The sequence below is a fragment of the Diorhabda carinulata genome, chromosome 7, assembly GCF_026250575.1.
Source record: "Diorhabda carinulata isolate Delta chromosome 7, icDioCari1.1, whole genome shotgun sequence".
Classification (NCBI taxonomy): Eukaryota; Metazoa; Arthropoda; class Insecta; order Coleoptera; family Chrysomelidae; genus Diorhabda; species Diorhabda carinulata.
The window spans coordinates 13,336,889-13,352,818 of record NC_079466.1 but is presented as its reverse complement, the minus strand read 5'-3'; the positions used below and the strand labels follow the sequence as shown (position 1 = coordinate 13,352,818).

General features: G+C 34.3%; 2 protein-coding genes across 2 annotated transcripts; one reads left to right on the top strand and one right to left on the bottom strand.

The window, feature by feature from the left end:
* Nucleotides 1–3,936: 3,936 nt before the first annotated feature.
* LOC130896577 (mucin-2-like) lies at nt 3,937–10,432 on the top strand. The gene is made up of 2 exons (XM_057804759.1): nt 3,937–4,062; nt 6,827–10,432. The coding sequence occupies exons 1-2, from the start codon at nt 4,008–4,010 to the stop codon at nt 10,246–10,248; spliced, it is 3,477 nt and encodes a 1,158-aa protein (XP_057660742.1). The 5' UTR covers nt 3,937–4,007; the 3' UTR covers nt 10,249–10,432.
* A 361-nt stretch (nt 10,433–10,793) lies between these two features.
* Nucleotides 10,794–14,989, bottom strand: LOC130896242 (mediator of DNA damage checkpoint protein 1-like). The gene is made up of 2 exons (XM_057804192.1): nt 14,697–14,989; nt 10,794–14,127 (listed from the first exon to the last, which is right to left on the bottom strand). The coding sequence occupies exons 1-2, from the start codon at nt 14,764–14,766 to the stop codon at nt 10,805–10,807; spliced, it is 3,393 nt and encodes a 1,130-aa protein (XP_057660175.1). The 5' UTR covers nt 14,767–14,989; the 3' UTR covers nt 10,794–10,804.
* Between the last annotated feature and the right edge of the window lie 941 nt (nt 14,990–15,930).

Below are 15,930 nucleotides of genomic sequence, written 5' to 3'. Positions count from 1 at the left end.
TAACCTCAATACAAAATAATAAAACTAGATGTAGATACGTTTACCGGGGTTATGGAAAAAATTCGTTATATATACAAATCAGCAAGTAAAAGTTTACAATTTGTCCAAATCCGCATTAGAATTTAATCAGTGAATCATTTAAAAGTATAGATAAACAACATTACACAAAAAATAAGCAACGTAAATACTTAATTCTAAATATTTTTCTATAATCATGAGGTAGATAGCTTGAGTAGGGTTTTCAGGACACGGTACGTGATGTATTGAAGTTCAAATTATTATTTTTTGGACAATAAAGCATGCGGTAATCGTGGTTTCAAGATTAATCATCAACAAGTCTATTTGCAGATTCGGTAAAAATACTAGAATCTAGCACACAAAGAGATAAACAATATTTTTGACTACATTTTACAAAATTACAAAGCAAAGTGAGACAATAAGCCAAAAAATATTTCAGGATCCTCAAATAAGTCATAGAGAATGTCCTCAAGGAATACCAAGTCTCTGGAGGGCAACCTCGTTTCAATCCCGGACGAAATGGCTTAATTAAAGTTTAAAATAGAGGCTGTACTGATTACCAGTTGGAAAAAAGTGGAGACGTTGGGGCAGTCATTCCAATAATTGGGAGTGGTACTTGATGACCGAATGAATTTCAAAAAGCAGGCAAATTTCGTGAGTGCAAAATCTTATATCGAACTTAGAAGGTCCAAAATAGAGAAAAACAATCTCTTTTGCTGGTAGATTTCCAATTAAATATTTTTCCAAAGACATACAGGAGAAGAAGCAGCTCATAGAGGTTTGAGAAACAAAAATAATTTACAAAGATTATAATGTAAACGAAAAGACAGGCAAGAACTAATAACACCTGAAAACTTCTTCGTTTGAAGCTGAGAATGAATGTTCAAACGTTAGCACCAAGAATACTGTTTTCCAAAATAATCCAAAATCAAGCCTCTTGCACTATTATTGGTGTTAAAGACTGATAACAACTAAAATTGCAGTTTTGTGCGTTTGCTTCCGGATGTTTAATGGCCAAAAGTTGAAATATGTAAAAAATAAGTGGAAAATACGTGAAAGATAAGTAGGAGAAAACAGGAAGTCATCGTCAGGGCCTTTTGAATTGAGGAAATGTTAAAAATCAAGTAGAAAATTTAAATAGATCTGCATTATAGATCTACCAGCTTTAAATAGATCGAAATTCTAGAATTTTCTAAGAAATTTTGAAAGCTATGATGTTAAAAAGTTATTCCCCAGTATAATTTCACTATAGTGTGGCGACAAAAACAAAAAATTACCGGCGTTACATTAAATGTTATGTAAAGACAATACTCGAAATATTAATCATCCCCTCGTATATCTAAACGATGACTGAGGTTCGCCTATTTCGTTCTCAGACAACGAAAAACGAAGGTAGTTTTATTTCATAATTCAACGTTTACGATTTCTCAGAAACGACGTAAACAAATAACCGAAAAAGTTTACAAAAAAAAAAAAATAAGGTCCAGTTTTATATTGTCAACATTTATTTCGACATAAAACATTTTATTTAGGTCAACCACTTCATCGGTTATAATAGACACGATAATATAGATCGTCTCATAAATAATCACGGTCACATACTAAATCACTGGAAGGGTACCACAAGGTTCAATGCTAGGGCCTCTCTTATGTACTGAAACTGATTTTGTCGAAGGATGCGTGTCTTGTAGCATTAGCTGGACGACTTCAAGCAGCAAACAGAGTCCGTAGGTGTAAAAGCTTCTGAAGAAACATCTTAACTCGACCTATTCCGAACCTAGGAGGTCCAAACATAGGAGGTCACAGTGCTGGGGGTCGCGGTATGTGCTATTTCAGGAATGCTCCCCATCGGAGTGTTATCTTAAGAAAGAAGATCATTCTATTGACAGAGAAGATCAATTAGACTGAGCTTGATAGAGCTCAGGTGAAACGAGAGAAGAAATAACATCGATCAAAGGAAAATGGACTCAACAACTTGTCCCGCGGTTAATCTGGATTAATCGGAGCCATGGTTAATTACAATCTGACCCAAATGATCTCCAAACATGGATGTTTTAGGGAATACCTTGAAGATACTTTTCACATGCCCCAAAAATATGTTGGAAGCTATGTTGTCATCAGAAACTGTACGGACAGCAACTAGCACGTTCGCAGCTGTCATTTCGACTGGTCCTCTTCATCGTTTGGTTAGGTTAGGTTAGATTAGGTCGTAAGGAAGATTCTGGCAGGTTTTATCTTATGTTCCAAGGTCAAATTTTTATATATTTTCTTCAACGATCATGCTAGAAAATATTTATCCAAATACTGAATATGAAATACTGAAGATATCCGTTAATATATTCGATTCCTATGGATAAAAAAGAAAGGAGCTCATTGGACTAAATAGTCGCCTCTATCCATCCCATTGGAACTTTTTTACAGTCAGAAATGATGTTTCATTTGTTTCTTTTCCCAATTAAACATCGTCTCTTCCTGAAGGTACAAATTTGCTTTTAAACGGTCCGCCTCGTGAATGAGATGAAATTTACAAAAGGGAAGATGTTATAGAAAATATTTTTTGTCCTTCGCGTTTCTACTGAGCATTAAATACTTATATAATATAGGACAAACAAATTATCTTTTGAAATAATTTGCTTATCTTAGAAATTGAATTCACCTATTTGTTTGTTCGTTATATCAATGATGAATATTGTGAAAACATATTAGTTCGGTTTATTTTTATGAAGTACAGTCCCGAGAATCATTCAAACAAATATATTATCAAATTGATGCCGTTTTTCAATCAATAGAACCATTTGAAAATCGATGAAGTATCACCGAGTTCGGTGATATCTGCTTTAGTAATTTCATCGGTATTTTATTAAAAAAGGGTGGAATTTCGAAATAATTTTTTTGGGTACAAACTGCATACAGTCCAGGTCTAGTAGAAGAAACATTCAAAGATATTTCGAAAACTAGACGAAGCTAGCAACAAAGGAGGGAGAAGATTTATTTGCACCAATCGACTCGACCTTTTTTGAGCAAATCTCGACAGTCAAATTGAATGTATCCGATTGGAACTAATGCCCAAATATGACTGACGATCTTACAATGTCAGTTTATGTACAGCATCGATTTTTTTCCGGCACAAAAGCCGATGTTTGAATCTGAGTTTTACGAAATTCATCTTGTAGCGAAGTTTGACCAATTCCATATTATTTTGATTGCGAAATAATCGTTGATGTTAGTTCTATTAAATGTTTTCTAGCTTTCCTTTTAAGAGGAGAATATGAGGAGTAGCAGCTCCAGGGTTTTGGCAGAGGTCGACCAAATGAGGTGACGACTCAAGAAATGTTAAAGAAAATCCACAAAACGGCACTAATTGATCGTCGACTGAAAGTAAGCGATCTAGCAGACATAGTAAGAAAGCAGTGTTTGCTGATGATGATTCCATCGAGTGTTTCACAGAAATAAAGTCCAGTTTTAGCGCTGTTTCATAATCACGGATGATACGTGGGTCCATCAACAATTAAAACAATGGACTGAAAAGATAGAACTGGCCCTAAAGAAGACAAAGAACTTTCCATCTACAAACAAGGTCATGGTGTAGGTTTTTTGGGATAATTTCCATCATCAGTTATTTCATTGGTCGAAATTGATGAATTAAAGTTTAAATTACTACATCAAGCACCGTATTTGCCAGATTTATCCCCATCGGATTATTTTGTGTTCCCGGACTTAATAAAATAGTATCGAACTTATTGATAATCGTTGGGAAAAGTATATGGAGCCAAAATGAGATTACGTTGAAAAATTGCGATAGGTACTTCACCAAGGTAGTAATTTATGATTATGACTCATTGATTAACACGATAAATATAATATTAACCGTAATAGTAAAATGATTGTTCTGATAATATTGATAAGATGATAAACCCTATAAAATACCCTACATAAACCTCGTTCGCTGATTAAAAATAAATGCAATTGTTGAAATTAAAGAAAAAACTATGAACCGGTTGATATTAGTTTCGATTTGTGTTTGTGTGTTGTGTACGTATGGAAGTAAGTAAAAAAAATAATTTTTAGACGTCAAATCGATCTATAGAATTGTAAATACAAACTATATCCTTCAAATACGGGGTGTTTTTATTAAAGCAAATATTTACGAAACTTGGGAAAGACTTGAACGTTTTTAAAATTTTTCGGGAATGATTGCCTCAAAATTTTTTAACGAAATCTCAGATTTTTGACCATTTCCACGATTTCCAACTAAATATCTCTAAAAGGGTTGAGAATCATATTCTAAAACCCCCTTGATATATACGAGGTGTGGCTATAAAATAACGAAACTAGCGCAGCTACAGAAAAATGTCGCTGAATGTTAACGATTGTCAGCTGTTTAACCTGAAGCCTACTCTTTCGAATGCGATGTCTACCATGTCTGTAGACAAATCAGTATAGCCGTGGTCTTCGTTTGTATAGAGACAATTTGTTTTGTTTTGTCGTAGACTCAAGTGTATGGGAATGAAAGTTTGTCGCGTCCACGTTTTTTTTTAAGTGGTTTAACACGGTTTAAAATGACCGAGAAGCTGTTAAAAACGATTCACGTTCGATCTGAATTAGTATTTGTGTGATTTCGCACTGTCCCTTAAGAGATTTCGATTACAACATCCCAGTGATAGACCACCCAACTAATTCGCCGGATCTGGCACCGTGCGACTTCTACCTCATTCCTAATGTCAAATCCGCATTAAAACAAAACATTGCGTTAAATTTTAACAGTGTATCATCACCATTTTGTTTTTCTATCTGCTAGTTTTTAAACAGCGTGTTTATCAACAACACATCTTAAAAAGAGGCATGAAATTCCGGCTAGCGTAGGTGTGATTTGATGTTATTTTCTGATTTATTTCCATGAAAATTTCTTCTACAAAACGATTTGAGATTTCGTCAACAATCGTTGCAAAACTTGGTCTTGTTTTTGGGCTTACAAGCTTTTGCTGGTCTTGGTCTTAGTCTACCAAGCTTTTTGCCGGTCTTAATCATGCAAACCTTTAGCTGGTATCGGTCTTATTCTTGCAAGCCTTTAGCTGGTGTCGGTCTTAGTCTTCCAAGCCTTTAGCTGGTTTTGGTCTTAGTCTTGCGAACCTTTAGCTGGTTTTGGTCTTAGTCTTGCGAGCTTTTAGCTAGTTTTGGTCTTGCAGACCCACAGCTGTTCTTGGTGTTGTAGGCCCACAACTGGTCTTGATTTTAGTCTTGCAAACCTTTAGCTAGTATTGGTCTTAGTCTTGCAAGCCTTTAGCTGGTGTCGGTCTTAGTCTTCCAAGCCTTTAGCTGGTTTTGGTCTTAGTCTTGCGAACCTTTAGCTGGTTTTGGTCTTAGTCTTGCGAACCTTTAGCTAGTTTTGGTCTTGCAGACCCACAGCTGTTCTTGGTGTTGTAGGCCCACAACTGGTCTTGATTTTAGTCTTGCAAACCTTTAGCTGGTATTGGTCTTAGTCTTGCAAGCCTTTAGCTGGTGTCGGTCTTAGTCTTGCGAGCTTTTAGCTAGTTTTGGTCTTGCAGACCCACAGCTGTTCTTGGTGTTGTAGGCCCACAACTGGTCTTGATTTTAGTCTTGCAAACCTTTAGCTGGTATCGGTCTTATTCTTGCAAGCCTTTAGCTGGTATCGGTCTTAGTCTTACAAGCCTTTAGCTGGTCTTGGTCTTGCATTTTTTGCACCAAGACCAAGACAAGTCTCGCTCATCACTAGTCGGTATAATCGGTCTTGTTTTGTACACGAGTTGCATTGGCTTGCAAATAACCTATTTCTAAAATATTGTGAGTGTTTCCTGTTTTTCCTAATAGCATTTGTTCTGTTGAAGCTGCTATGACCAGCCAGAGTAAATCTTTGTCGTTTTTTTTTAGTTTCCGAGCTGAACCGATTCGTTCTTATTTTTATAATAGTCCTTGAAGTACGAGGATTATTATTTGGGAAAGAAAAATCTAAAAATTTGCATGGAAAAGTCTGAAAACGAACAACCAAAACCAATTTGATGGCGCGGGAGGTTTTTTCTGTTAACATTGGCTGTGGTTCCACGTTCAATGCTAGCTGATAAACTGAATGCATGTTTAGAGTGTTTCTATCTGTGGAAACATGTCATTTAAGCAAGAATATGCGTCATATTGCAAAATAAGTTTTTGTCAGTATCTAAATAATAATGTTCCCAAGGAATCAAGTTATAATTAAAAAAAAAATACTAAAATCGGCTAATATACTAAAAAAGATTTAAAAGAAAATCAATTTTGAACTTCGTGTCTATTTCATTCACTTTTCTTTTAGTAATTTTATCACTAGGACAATCTCTTTGAACGTCTGTATATTTTTCTAAGCTCAAATGAAAACTACATCGACAAACGTTCAGATTTTAGTATCAAAATTCTGTAGAACGTCCAATGATTCACCTCGTATATGATTTTCTGTAATAAAATTGATGATTTCATTTATTTTTTTCTAAAGAAATCCAATAAAATTTATGAATATGATACTTAAAAAATATGACGGCGTCTATTTTAATCTATATTTCCAAAAGATTCATATAAATAGATTTAAATAAATAAATATATTGTTGTTATTGTCTAGATTTACGTCTAGTATATGTAAAAACATTGTTCCCTTTTGGTAGGTAAATGGAATGAGGAAGAAAAATATGATTGTTTTTCCCATATTCGATTAACCTTCAGTAAAAACAGAGGATACCATTGCTTTAGACAGAAGAATTAATTTTAGTAGAGCAAAAAAATATCTGTTTATCGTCTTGCCTTTTAATCGATATTTTTATTTCAGATCCTGTGACGATAACCTCGGAAAACTCAACTGCAACATCTGAATCGGCTACCACAAAACATGATTCAACAATTAGCACTACAACTAACAGTTCAACAGATACAACAAATAATTCAATAACTAGCGCTACAACTAATAGTTCAACAGATATAACAAATGGATCAACAACTAGCACTACAACTGATAGTGCAACAGATGATTTAACCACTAGCGCTACAACTAATAGTTCAACAGATACAACAAATGGGTCAACAACTAGCGCTATAATTAACAGTTCAACAGATACAACAGATGATTCAACAACTAGCTTTACAACTGATAGTGCAACAGATGAATCAACAACTAACGCTACAGCTAACAGTTCAACAGATACAACAGATGATTCAACAACTAGCGCTACAACTAATAGTTCAACAGATACAACAAATGAGTCAACAACTAGCACTACAACTGATAGTGCAACAGATACAACAGATGATTCAATAACTAGCGCTACAACTAACACTTCAACAGATACAACAAATGATTCAACAACTAGCGCAACAACTGATCGTTCAACAAATACAACAGATCAATCAATAACTAGCGCTACAACTAACAGTTCAACAGATACAACAAATGATTCAACAACTAGTGCTACAACTAATAGTTCAACAGATACAACAAATGAGTCAACAACTAGCGTTACAACTGATAGTGCAACAGATGAATCAACAACTAACGCTACAGCTAACAGTTCAACAGATACAACAGATGATTCAACAACTAGTGCTACAACTAATAGTTCAACAGATACAACAAATGATTCAACAACTAGCGCAACAACTGATCGTTCAACATATACAACAGATCAATCAACAACTAGCACTACAACTGATAGTGCAACAGATACAACAAATGATTCAACAACTAGTGCTACAACTAATAGTTCAACAGATGAATCAACAACTAGCGCTACAACTAACAGTTCAACAGATACAACAAATGATTCAACAACTAGTGCTACAACTGATAGTGCAACAGATGAATCAACAACTAACGCTACAGCTAACAGTTCAACAGATACAACAGATGATTCAACAACTAGCGCTACAACTAACAGTTCAACAGATACAACAAATGAGTCAACAACTAGTGCTACAACTAATAGTTCAACAGATGAATCAACAACTAGCGCTACAACTAACAGTTCAACAGATACAACAAATGAGTCAACAACTAGCGTTACAACTGATAGTGCAACAGATGAATCAACAACTAACGCTACAGCTAACAGTTCAACAGATACAACAGATGATTCAACAACTAGCGCTACAACTAATAGTTCAACAGATACAACAGATGATTCAACAACTAGCGCTACAACTAATAGTTCAACAGATGAATCAACAACTAGCGCTACAACTAACAGTTCAACATATACAACAGATCAATCAACAACTAGCGCTACAACTAACAGTTCAACAGATACAACAAATGATTCAATAACTAGCGCTACAACTAACAGTTCAACAGATACAACAAATGAGGCAACAACTAGCGCTACAACTAACAGTTCAACAGATACAACAAATGATTCAATAACTAGCGCTACAACTAACACTTCAACAGATACAACAAATGAGGCAACAACTAGCGCTACAACTAACAGTTCAACAGATACAACAAATGATTCAATAACCAGCGCTACAACTAACACTTCAACAGATACAACAAATGATTCAACAACTAGCGCAACAACTGATCGTTCAACATATACAACAGATGATTCAACAACTAACACTTCAACAGATATAACAAATGATTCAACAACTAGCGCAACAACTGATCGTTCAACAGATGAATCAACAACTAACGCTACAGCTAACATTTCAACAGATACAACAGATGATTCAACAACTAGCGCTACAACTAACAGTTCAACAGATACAACAGATGATTCAAAAACTAGCGCTACAACTAACAGTTCAACAGATATAACAAATGATTCAACAACTAGCGCAACAACTGATCGTTCAACAGATGAATCAACAACTAACGCTACAGCTAACATTTCAACAGATACAACAGATGATTCAACAACTAGCGCTACAACTAACAGTTCAACAGATACAACAGATGATTCAAAAACTAGCGCTACAACTAATAGTTCAACAGATACAACAAATGAGTCAACAACTAGCACTACAACTGATAGTGCAACAGATACAACAGATGATTCAATAACTAGCGCTACAACTAACAGTTCAACAGATACAACAAATGAGGCAACAACTAGCGCTACAACTAACAGTTCAACAGATACAACAAATGATTCAATAACTAGCGCTACAACTAACACTTCAACAGATACAACAAATGAGGCAACAACTAGCGCTACAACTAACAGTTCAACAGATACAACAAATGATTCAATAACTAGCGCTACAACTAACAGTTCAACAGATACAACAAATGAGGCAACAACTAGCGCTACAACTAACAGTTCAACAGATACAACAAATGATTCAATAACTAGCGCTACAACTAACAGTTCAACAGATACAACAAATGAGGCAACAACTAGCGCTACAACTAACAGTTCAACAGATACAACAAATGATTCAATAACTAGCGCTACAACTAACACTTCAACAGATACAACAAATGAGGCAACAACTAGCGCTACAACTAACAGTTCAACAGATACAACAAATGATTCAATAACCAGCGCTACAACTAACACTTCAACAGATACAACAAATGATTCAACAACTAGCGCAACAACTGATCGTTCAACATATACAACAGATGATTCAACAACTAACACTTCAACAGATATAACAAATGATTCAACAACTAGCGCAACAACTGATCGTTCAACAGATGAATCAACAACTAACGCTACAGCTAACATTTCAACAGATACAACAGATGATTCAACAACTAGCGCTACAACTAACAGTTCAACAGATACAACAGATGATTCAAAAACTAGCGCTACAACTAACAGTTCAACAGATATAACAAATGATTCAACAACTAGCGCAACAACTGATCGTTCAACAGATGAATCAACAACTAACGCTACAGCTAACATTTCAACAGATACAACAGATGATTCAACAACTAGCGCTACAACTAACAGTTCAACAGATACAACAGATGATTCAAAAACTAGCGCTACAACTAATAGTTCAACAGATACAACAAATGAGTCAACAACTAGCACTACAACTGATAGTGCAACAGATACAACAGATGATTCAATAACTAGCGCTACAACTAACAGTTCAACAGATACAACAGATGTTTCCTTACCTACAACTACTATTCCGACCACTCCGACCAACGTATCCTCAGCATTCAGTATTAAGGAAGCTTATTTTGCAAAATATGTTGTTTTGTTGCTATCAATATTGTTAAGTGTTATTTCATTTTAAAGTAATTATTTACGTAAGGCAAAATTTCGTATTTAATCTCACAATTTTTAAAAGTTTTGTTTCTAATATATAATTTTTATTTTAAGTGCGTTTGCTTTCGTAAAAAATATTTTTATCATAATGATAAAAATGCTTACTTAATGTCGAATAATAAAAAGAAAAGAGAATGACGAGTTTCATTTTCATTTATATTAATTTTTTGTCAAGTGCCCATCGAAAAATATCTAGAACTCGACGAAGAAGAAACTAACCGTTAAATTTGATATATTTATAGTGTGAGTCAAAGAAGATAAAGTTTAAAAATATCTACAAACTCATCACATAAAGTCAATAACAATTTTTATTATACAATCGGTGGTATAATTGTTATAAAGTGGGTAAATATCCTTTGATTGATGTCAGATATGATCTGAAGGTTTATTTTATAATTAACTATCTACCTATAGGAAAATATTTACTGGAAGTCTCGTTGAATTGAATTAACATATTTTATAAAATAAACGATAGATTATTTTATAAACTATGGTATTTATTAAATACAATGATAGAGTTTAGATTATTTATTATCATTTTTAAATTCCTTATCAATCACTGCATTTAAATTTAGATTTCGTATAATCTTTGTCGTTGTTTCTTCAGATTTATCTTCAAAATATTCTTTTTTAACAGATTCTACCGCCCCTGAATAACTTTCTTCGTATCTGTTTTCTGGATAATCACTTGAAGTTTGAACACTTTCTTCAGTCTTTGTTGAACTTTCTTCGTATCTATCTTCAATCTTCCCATTTCCATCAGTTGTAACACTAAAAATAGCGTAATCTTCTGGTCTAGCTGGCCAAGGTTTTCCTGGTTTTATCCTTGGAGGACGAGTCGTTCCCAAACCAGCAAAAGAAGGCCTATCAGATTTTGGAGTTGGTTTTATCGAATCCGGATCATCACTTGAAGTTTGAACACTTTCTTCAGCCTCTGTTGAACTTTCTTCGTATCTATCTTCAATCTTCCCATTTCCATCAGTAGTAACACTAAAATTGGCGTAATCTTCTGGTCTAGCTGGCCAAGGTTTTCCTGGTTTAATCCTTGGAGGACGAGTCGTTCCCAAACCAGCAAAAGAAGGCCTATCAGATTTTGGAGTTGGTATTATTGAATCCGGATTATCACTTGAAGTTTGCGCAGTTTCTACAGCCTCTGTTGAACTTTCTTCGTATCTATCTTCAATCTTTCCATTTCCATCAATAGTAACACTAAAATTAGCGTAATCTTCTGGTCTAGCTGGCCAAGGTTTTCCTGGTTTAATCCTTGGAGGACGAGTCGTTCCCAAACCAGCAATAGAAGGCCTATCAGATTTTGGAGTTGGTATTATTGAATCCGGATTATCACTTGAAGTTTGCGCAGTTTCTACAGCCTCTGTTGAACTTTCTTCGTATCTATCTTCAATCTTTCCATTTCCATCAATAGTAACACTAAAATTAGCGTAATCTTCTGGTCTAGCTGGCCAAGGTTTTCCTGGTTTTATCCTTGGAGGACGAGTCGTTCCCAAACCAGCAAAAGAAGGCCTATCAGATTTTGGAGTTGGTTTTATCGAATCCGGATCATCACTTGAAGTTTGAACACTTTCTTCAGCCTCTGTTGAACTTTCTTCGTATCTATCTTCAATCTTCCCATTTCCATCAGTAGTAACACTAAAATTGGCGTAATCTTCTGGTCTAGCTGGCCAAGGTTTTCCTGGTTTAATCCTTGGAGGACGAGTCGTTCCCAAACCAGCAAAAGAAGGCCTATCAGATTTTGGAGTTGGTATTATTGAATCCGGATTATCACTTGAAGTTTGCGCAGTTTCTACAGCCTCTGTTGAACTTTCTTCGTATCTGTTTTCTGGATAATCACTTGAAGTTTGAACACTTTCTTCAGTCTTTGTTGAACTTTCTTCGTATCTATCTTCAATCTTCCCATTTCCATCAGTTGTAACACTAAAAATAGCGTAATCTTCTGGTCTAGCTGGCCAAGGTTTTCCTGGTTTTATCCTTGGAGGACGAGTCGTTCCCAAACCAGCAAAAGAAGGCCTATCAGATTTTGGAGTTGGTTTTATCGAATCCGGATCATCACTTGAAGTTTGAACACTTTCTTCAGCCTCTGTTGAACTTTCTTCGTATCTATCTTCAATCTTCCCATTTCCATCAGTAGTAACACTAAAATTGGCGTAATCTTCTGGTCTAGCTGGCCAAGGTTTTCCTGGTTTAATCCTTGGAGGACGAGTCGTTCCCAAACCAGCAAAAGAAGGCCTATCAGATTTTGGAGTTGGTATTATTGAATCCGGATTATCACTTGAAGTTTGCGCAGTTTCTACAGCCTCTGTTGAACTTTCTTCGTATCTATCTTCAATCTTTCCATTTCCATCAATAGTAACACTAAAATTAGCGTAATCTTCTGGTCTAGCTGGCCAAGGTTTTCCTGGTTTAATCCTTGGAGGACGAGTCGTTCCCAAACCAGCAATAGAAGGCCTATCAGATTTTGGAGTTGGTATTATTGAATCCGGATTATCACTTGAAGTTTGCGCAGTTTCTACAGCCTCTGTTGAACTTTCTTCGTATCTATCTTCAATCTTTCCATTTCCATCAATAGTAACACTAAAATTAGCGTAATCTTCTGGTCTAGCTGGCCAAGGTTTTCCTGGTTTTATCCTTGGAGGACGAGTCGTTCCCAAACCAGCAAAAGAAGGCCTATCAGATTTTGGAGTTGGTTTTATCGAATCCGGATCATCACTTGAAGTTTGAACACTTTCTTCAGCCTCTGTTGAACTTTCTTCGTATCTATCTTCAATCTTCCCATTTCCATCAGTAGTAACACTAAAATTGGCGTAATCTTCTGGTCTAGCTGGCCAAGGTTTTCCTGGTTTAATCCTTGGAGGACGAGTCGTTCCCAAACCAGCAAAAGAAGGCCTATCAGATTTTGGAGTTGGTATTATTGAATCCGGATTATCACTTGAAGTTTGCGCAGTTTCTACAGCCTCTGTTGAACTTTCTTCGTATCTATCTTCAATCTTTCCATTTCCATCAATAGTAACACTAAAATTAGCGTAATCTTCTGGTCTAGCTGGCCAAGGTTTTCCTGGTTTAATCCTTGGAGGACGAGTCGTTCCCAAACCAGCAAAAGAAGGCCTATCAGATTTTGGAGTTGGTATTATTGAATCCGGATTATCACTTGAAGTTTGCGCAGTTTCTACAGCCTCTGTTGAACTTTCTTCGTATCTATCTTCAATCTTTCCATTTCCATCAATAGTAACACTAAAATTAGCGTAATCTTCTGGTCTAGCTGGCCAAGGTTTTCCTGGTTTTATTCTTGGAGGACGAGTCGTTCCCAAACCAGTTAAAGAAGGCCTATCAGATTTTGGAGTTGGTATTATCGAATCCGGGTTATCAGTTAAAGTTTGCGCAGTTTCTACAGTCTCTGTTGAACTTTCTTCGTATCTATCTTCAATCTTCCCATTTACACCAGTTGTAACACTAAAATTGGCGTAATCTTCTGGTCTAGCTGGCCAAGGTTTTCCTGGTTTAATCCTTGGAGGACGAGTCGTTCCCAAACCAGCATACCATGGACGATAAGATTTATATAAATTACCATGAGGTATATCATTGCCCAACTTCAAATTCAAAAAAGAATTTGCGATGAATTCATCGATTGGCTCATTATTCTCAGATATTAGAACTATGTGAATCTTGTCCGGTGTGTTCGACTTATTGGTACTCACAATAAATGTATTATTCAATCGAATGTTCCCAGATGGAGCTATAGTACCATTGAGGTTAGTTGCATTATCGACATCTGACATATTAGTGTCATTTTGGTCTATATCAAGCGCCATCTGCTGATTATCTTCAGATTGCTCTGTAAATCAACCAAATTTTTAGGTTAGAAATTTTTGTTTTTGGAATATAAGTTTGGAAAAGTACAAAATAAAAAACTGTACCCATATTTTGTTTTTTTAGATTTTTAAATGATTCTCACTCAAATTGACCTACATCATCATCTGTTATTAAAATAATTAACGCCAAAAATTGATTTTTTAAATAAAGTACACGTTTTAAAAATATTGAAAATCTACTTTATTTTCGATAAAAATTTAATTTTTTATTCACGTCCATAATGAAATACGATCTATCAACCACATGATTGTAGCTACGCTTTCAAAAGTTAGTTTACCTTAACATTATCCTCACGATAATGCTCCTCAATCGGTAAATTCAAAAAAAAAATCCAATTAGAGCTATTAACTTATTGTTTTAACAACAGTTTCAACGAAAAAGTCTACAATTATAGTCTAATATTAAATATTACAAACTCTATTACCACGATACGGAAAACGGACATTTTTTAAATACCCTGTATAAATATATATCAACAATTTCACTGTTTTATTATTATAATTAGATTTACAAAAGTATATGCTCACTTACCTGTAATACTCATGGTAAATTCGCCATAAACTAACAATAATAATAACAACAAACGAACTAAATTACCCATTGAATGATAACAATTGCATTTGAAGCGAATCTCAAGTTCGAACCGTTTGTTGAAGAAGTCAAAGAACCATTGCAAATTAAAAAAAAGCTAAAAAGAAGATGCCAAAGAACAGGTTATGACTCAGAATATTCAGTCCAAATATACCGTAATTTGCGCTAAATATAGATTTGTTTTGTTTTCTTTTTAGGTTTTAAATAATAATACAGATTGTCCCAATACAATATAAACAACAATTGATTGTAAATCATCAATTTACAAATTATTGTTCGTTTCGACATTCTGTATGTTTACTAATAATAAAAAATTGATTAATATTGTTGATTCAGTAATATTTTTTCAATGTAATAATCAACTTTTTAATCTATTAAACTACGATGTGTCTGATTAAAACGTTAAATGTTTTTTTGCTAGTTAAGTATATTGAATACGTAGTTATAAATTGTAATACTGGTTGCATAACGCGAATATTTCTAGAATTTGTCTGATTATATGGAATATTTTTGAATCAAAAATCTGTTTTTTCCTACCTCTGAATATAAAATTTGTAAGAAATATTTTTGATAACAACTATATTATGATTCCGTTTGTACAATTTTTGATTATTTGTATCATTGAATATTGTGAGATTGGTTGCATAACTATCAGTTTTCTTCTATATAGGAATGAAATATTTATAAAATGAAGGTTTGCATGTAGGATTTATTTTTTCCTAAATTTCCTTCAATATTTATCAAATATTAATTCTATGAAAGTATATTATAATTCCGTCTATATAATATGTAAACATGATATGTGAGTGGAATGTTAGACTGATTGCATGACTAGAAATTTGAAGTTTTTCTATAATAGATTAAAATATCTTTGATTTGAAAATATTTTGTTATGTATTTATATTTTTTTACTAAATTAATAATTTCTACGTAATATATCCGATTATATTGAAGTATATCATGAAATTACGTATTACTTGATGTGACGTTTGATATTGTAAAGTTGGTTGCATAGCTACAAGTGTGCTAATATTTCCCTCAAAGAATGAAATTATATATTTCATTTAAAAATATATTGCAATTAATTTTAATTTTGTTGATTTGTTTTTCTGCATTTGGAAGATAATTATACCATTATTCCTAATTAGTAAACTTCTTCTTTTAATTTGTAAAA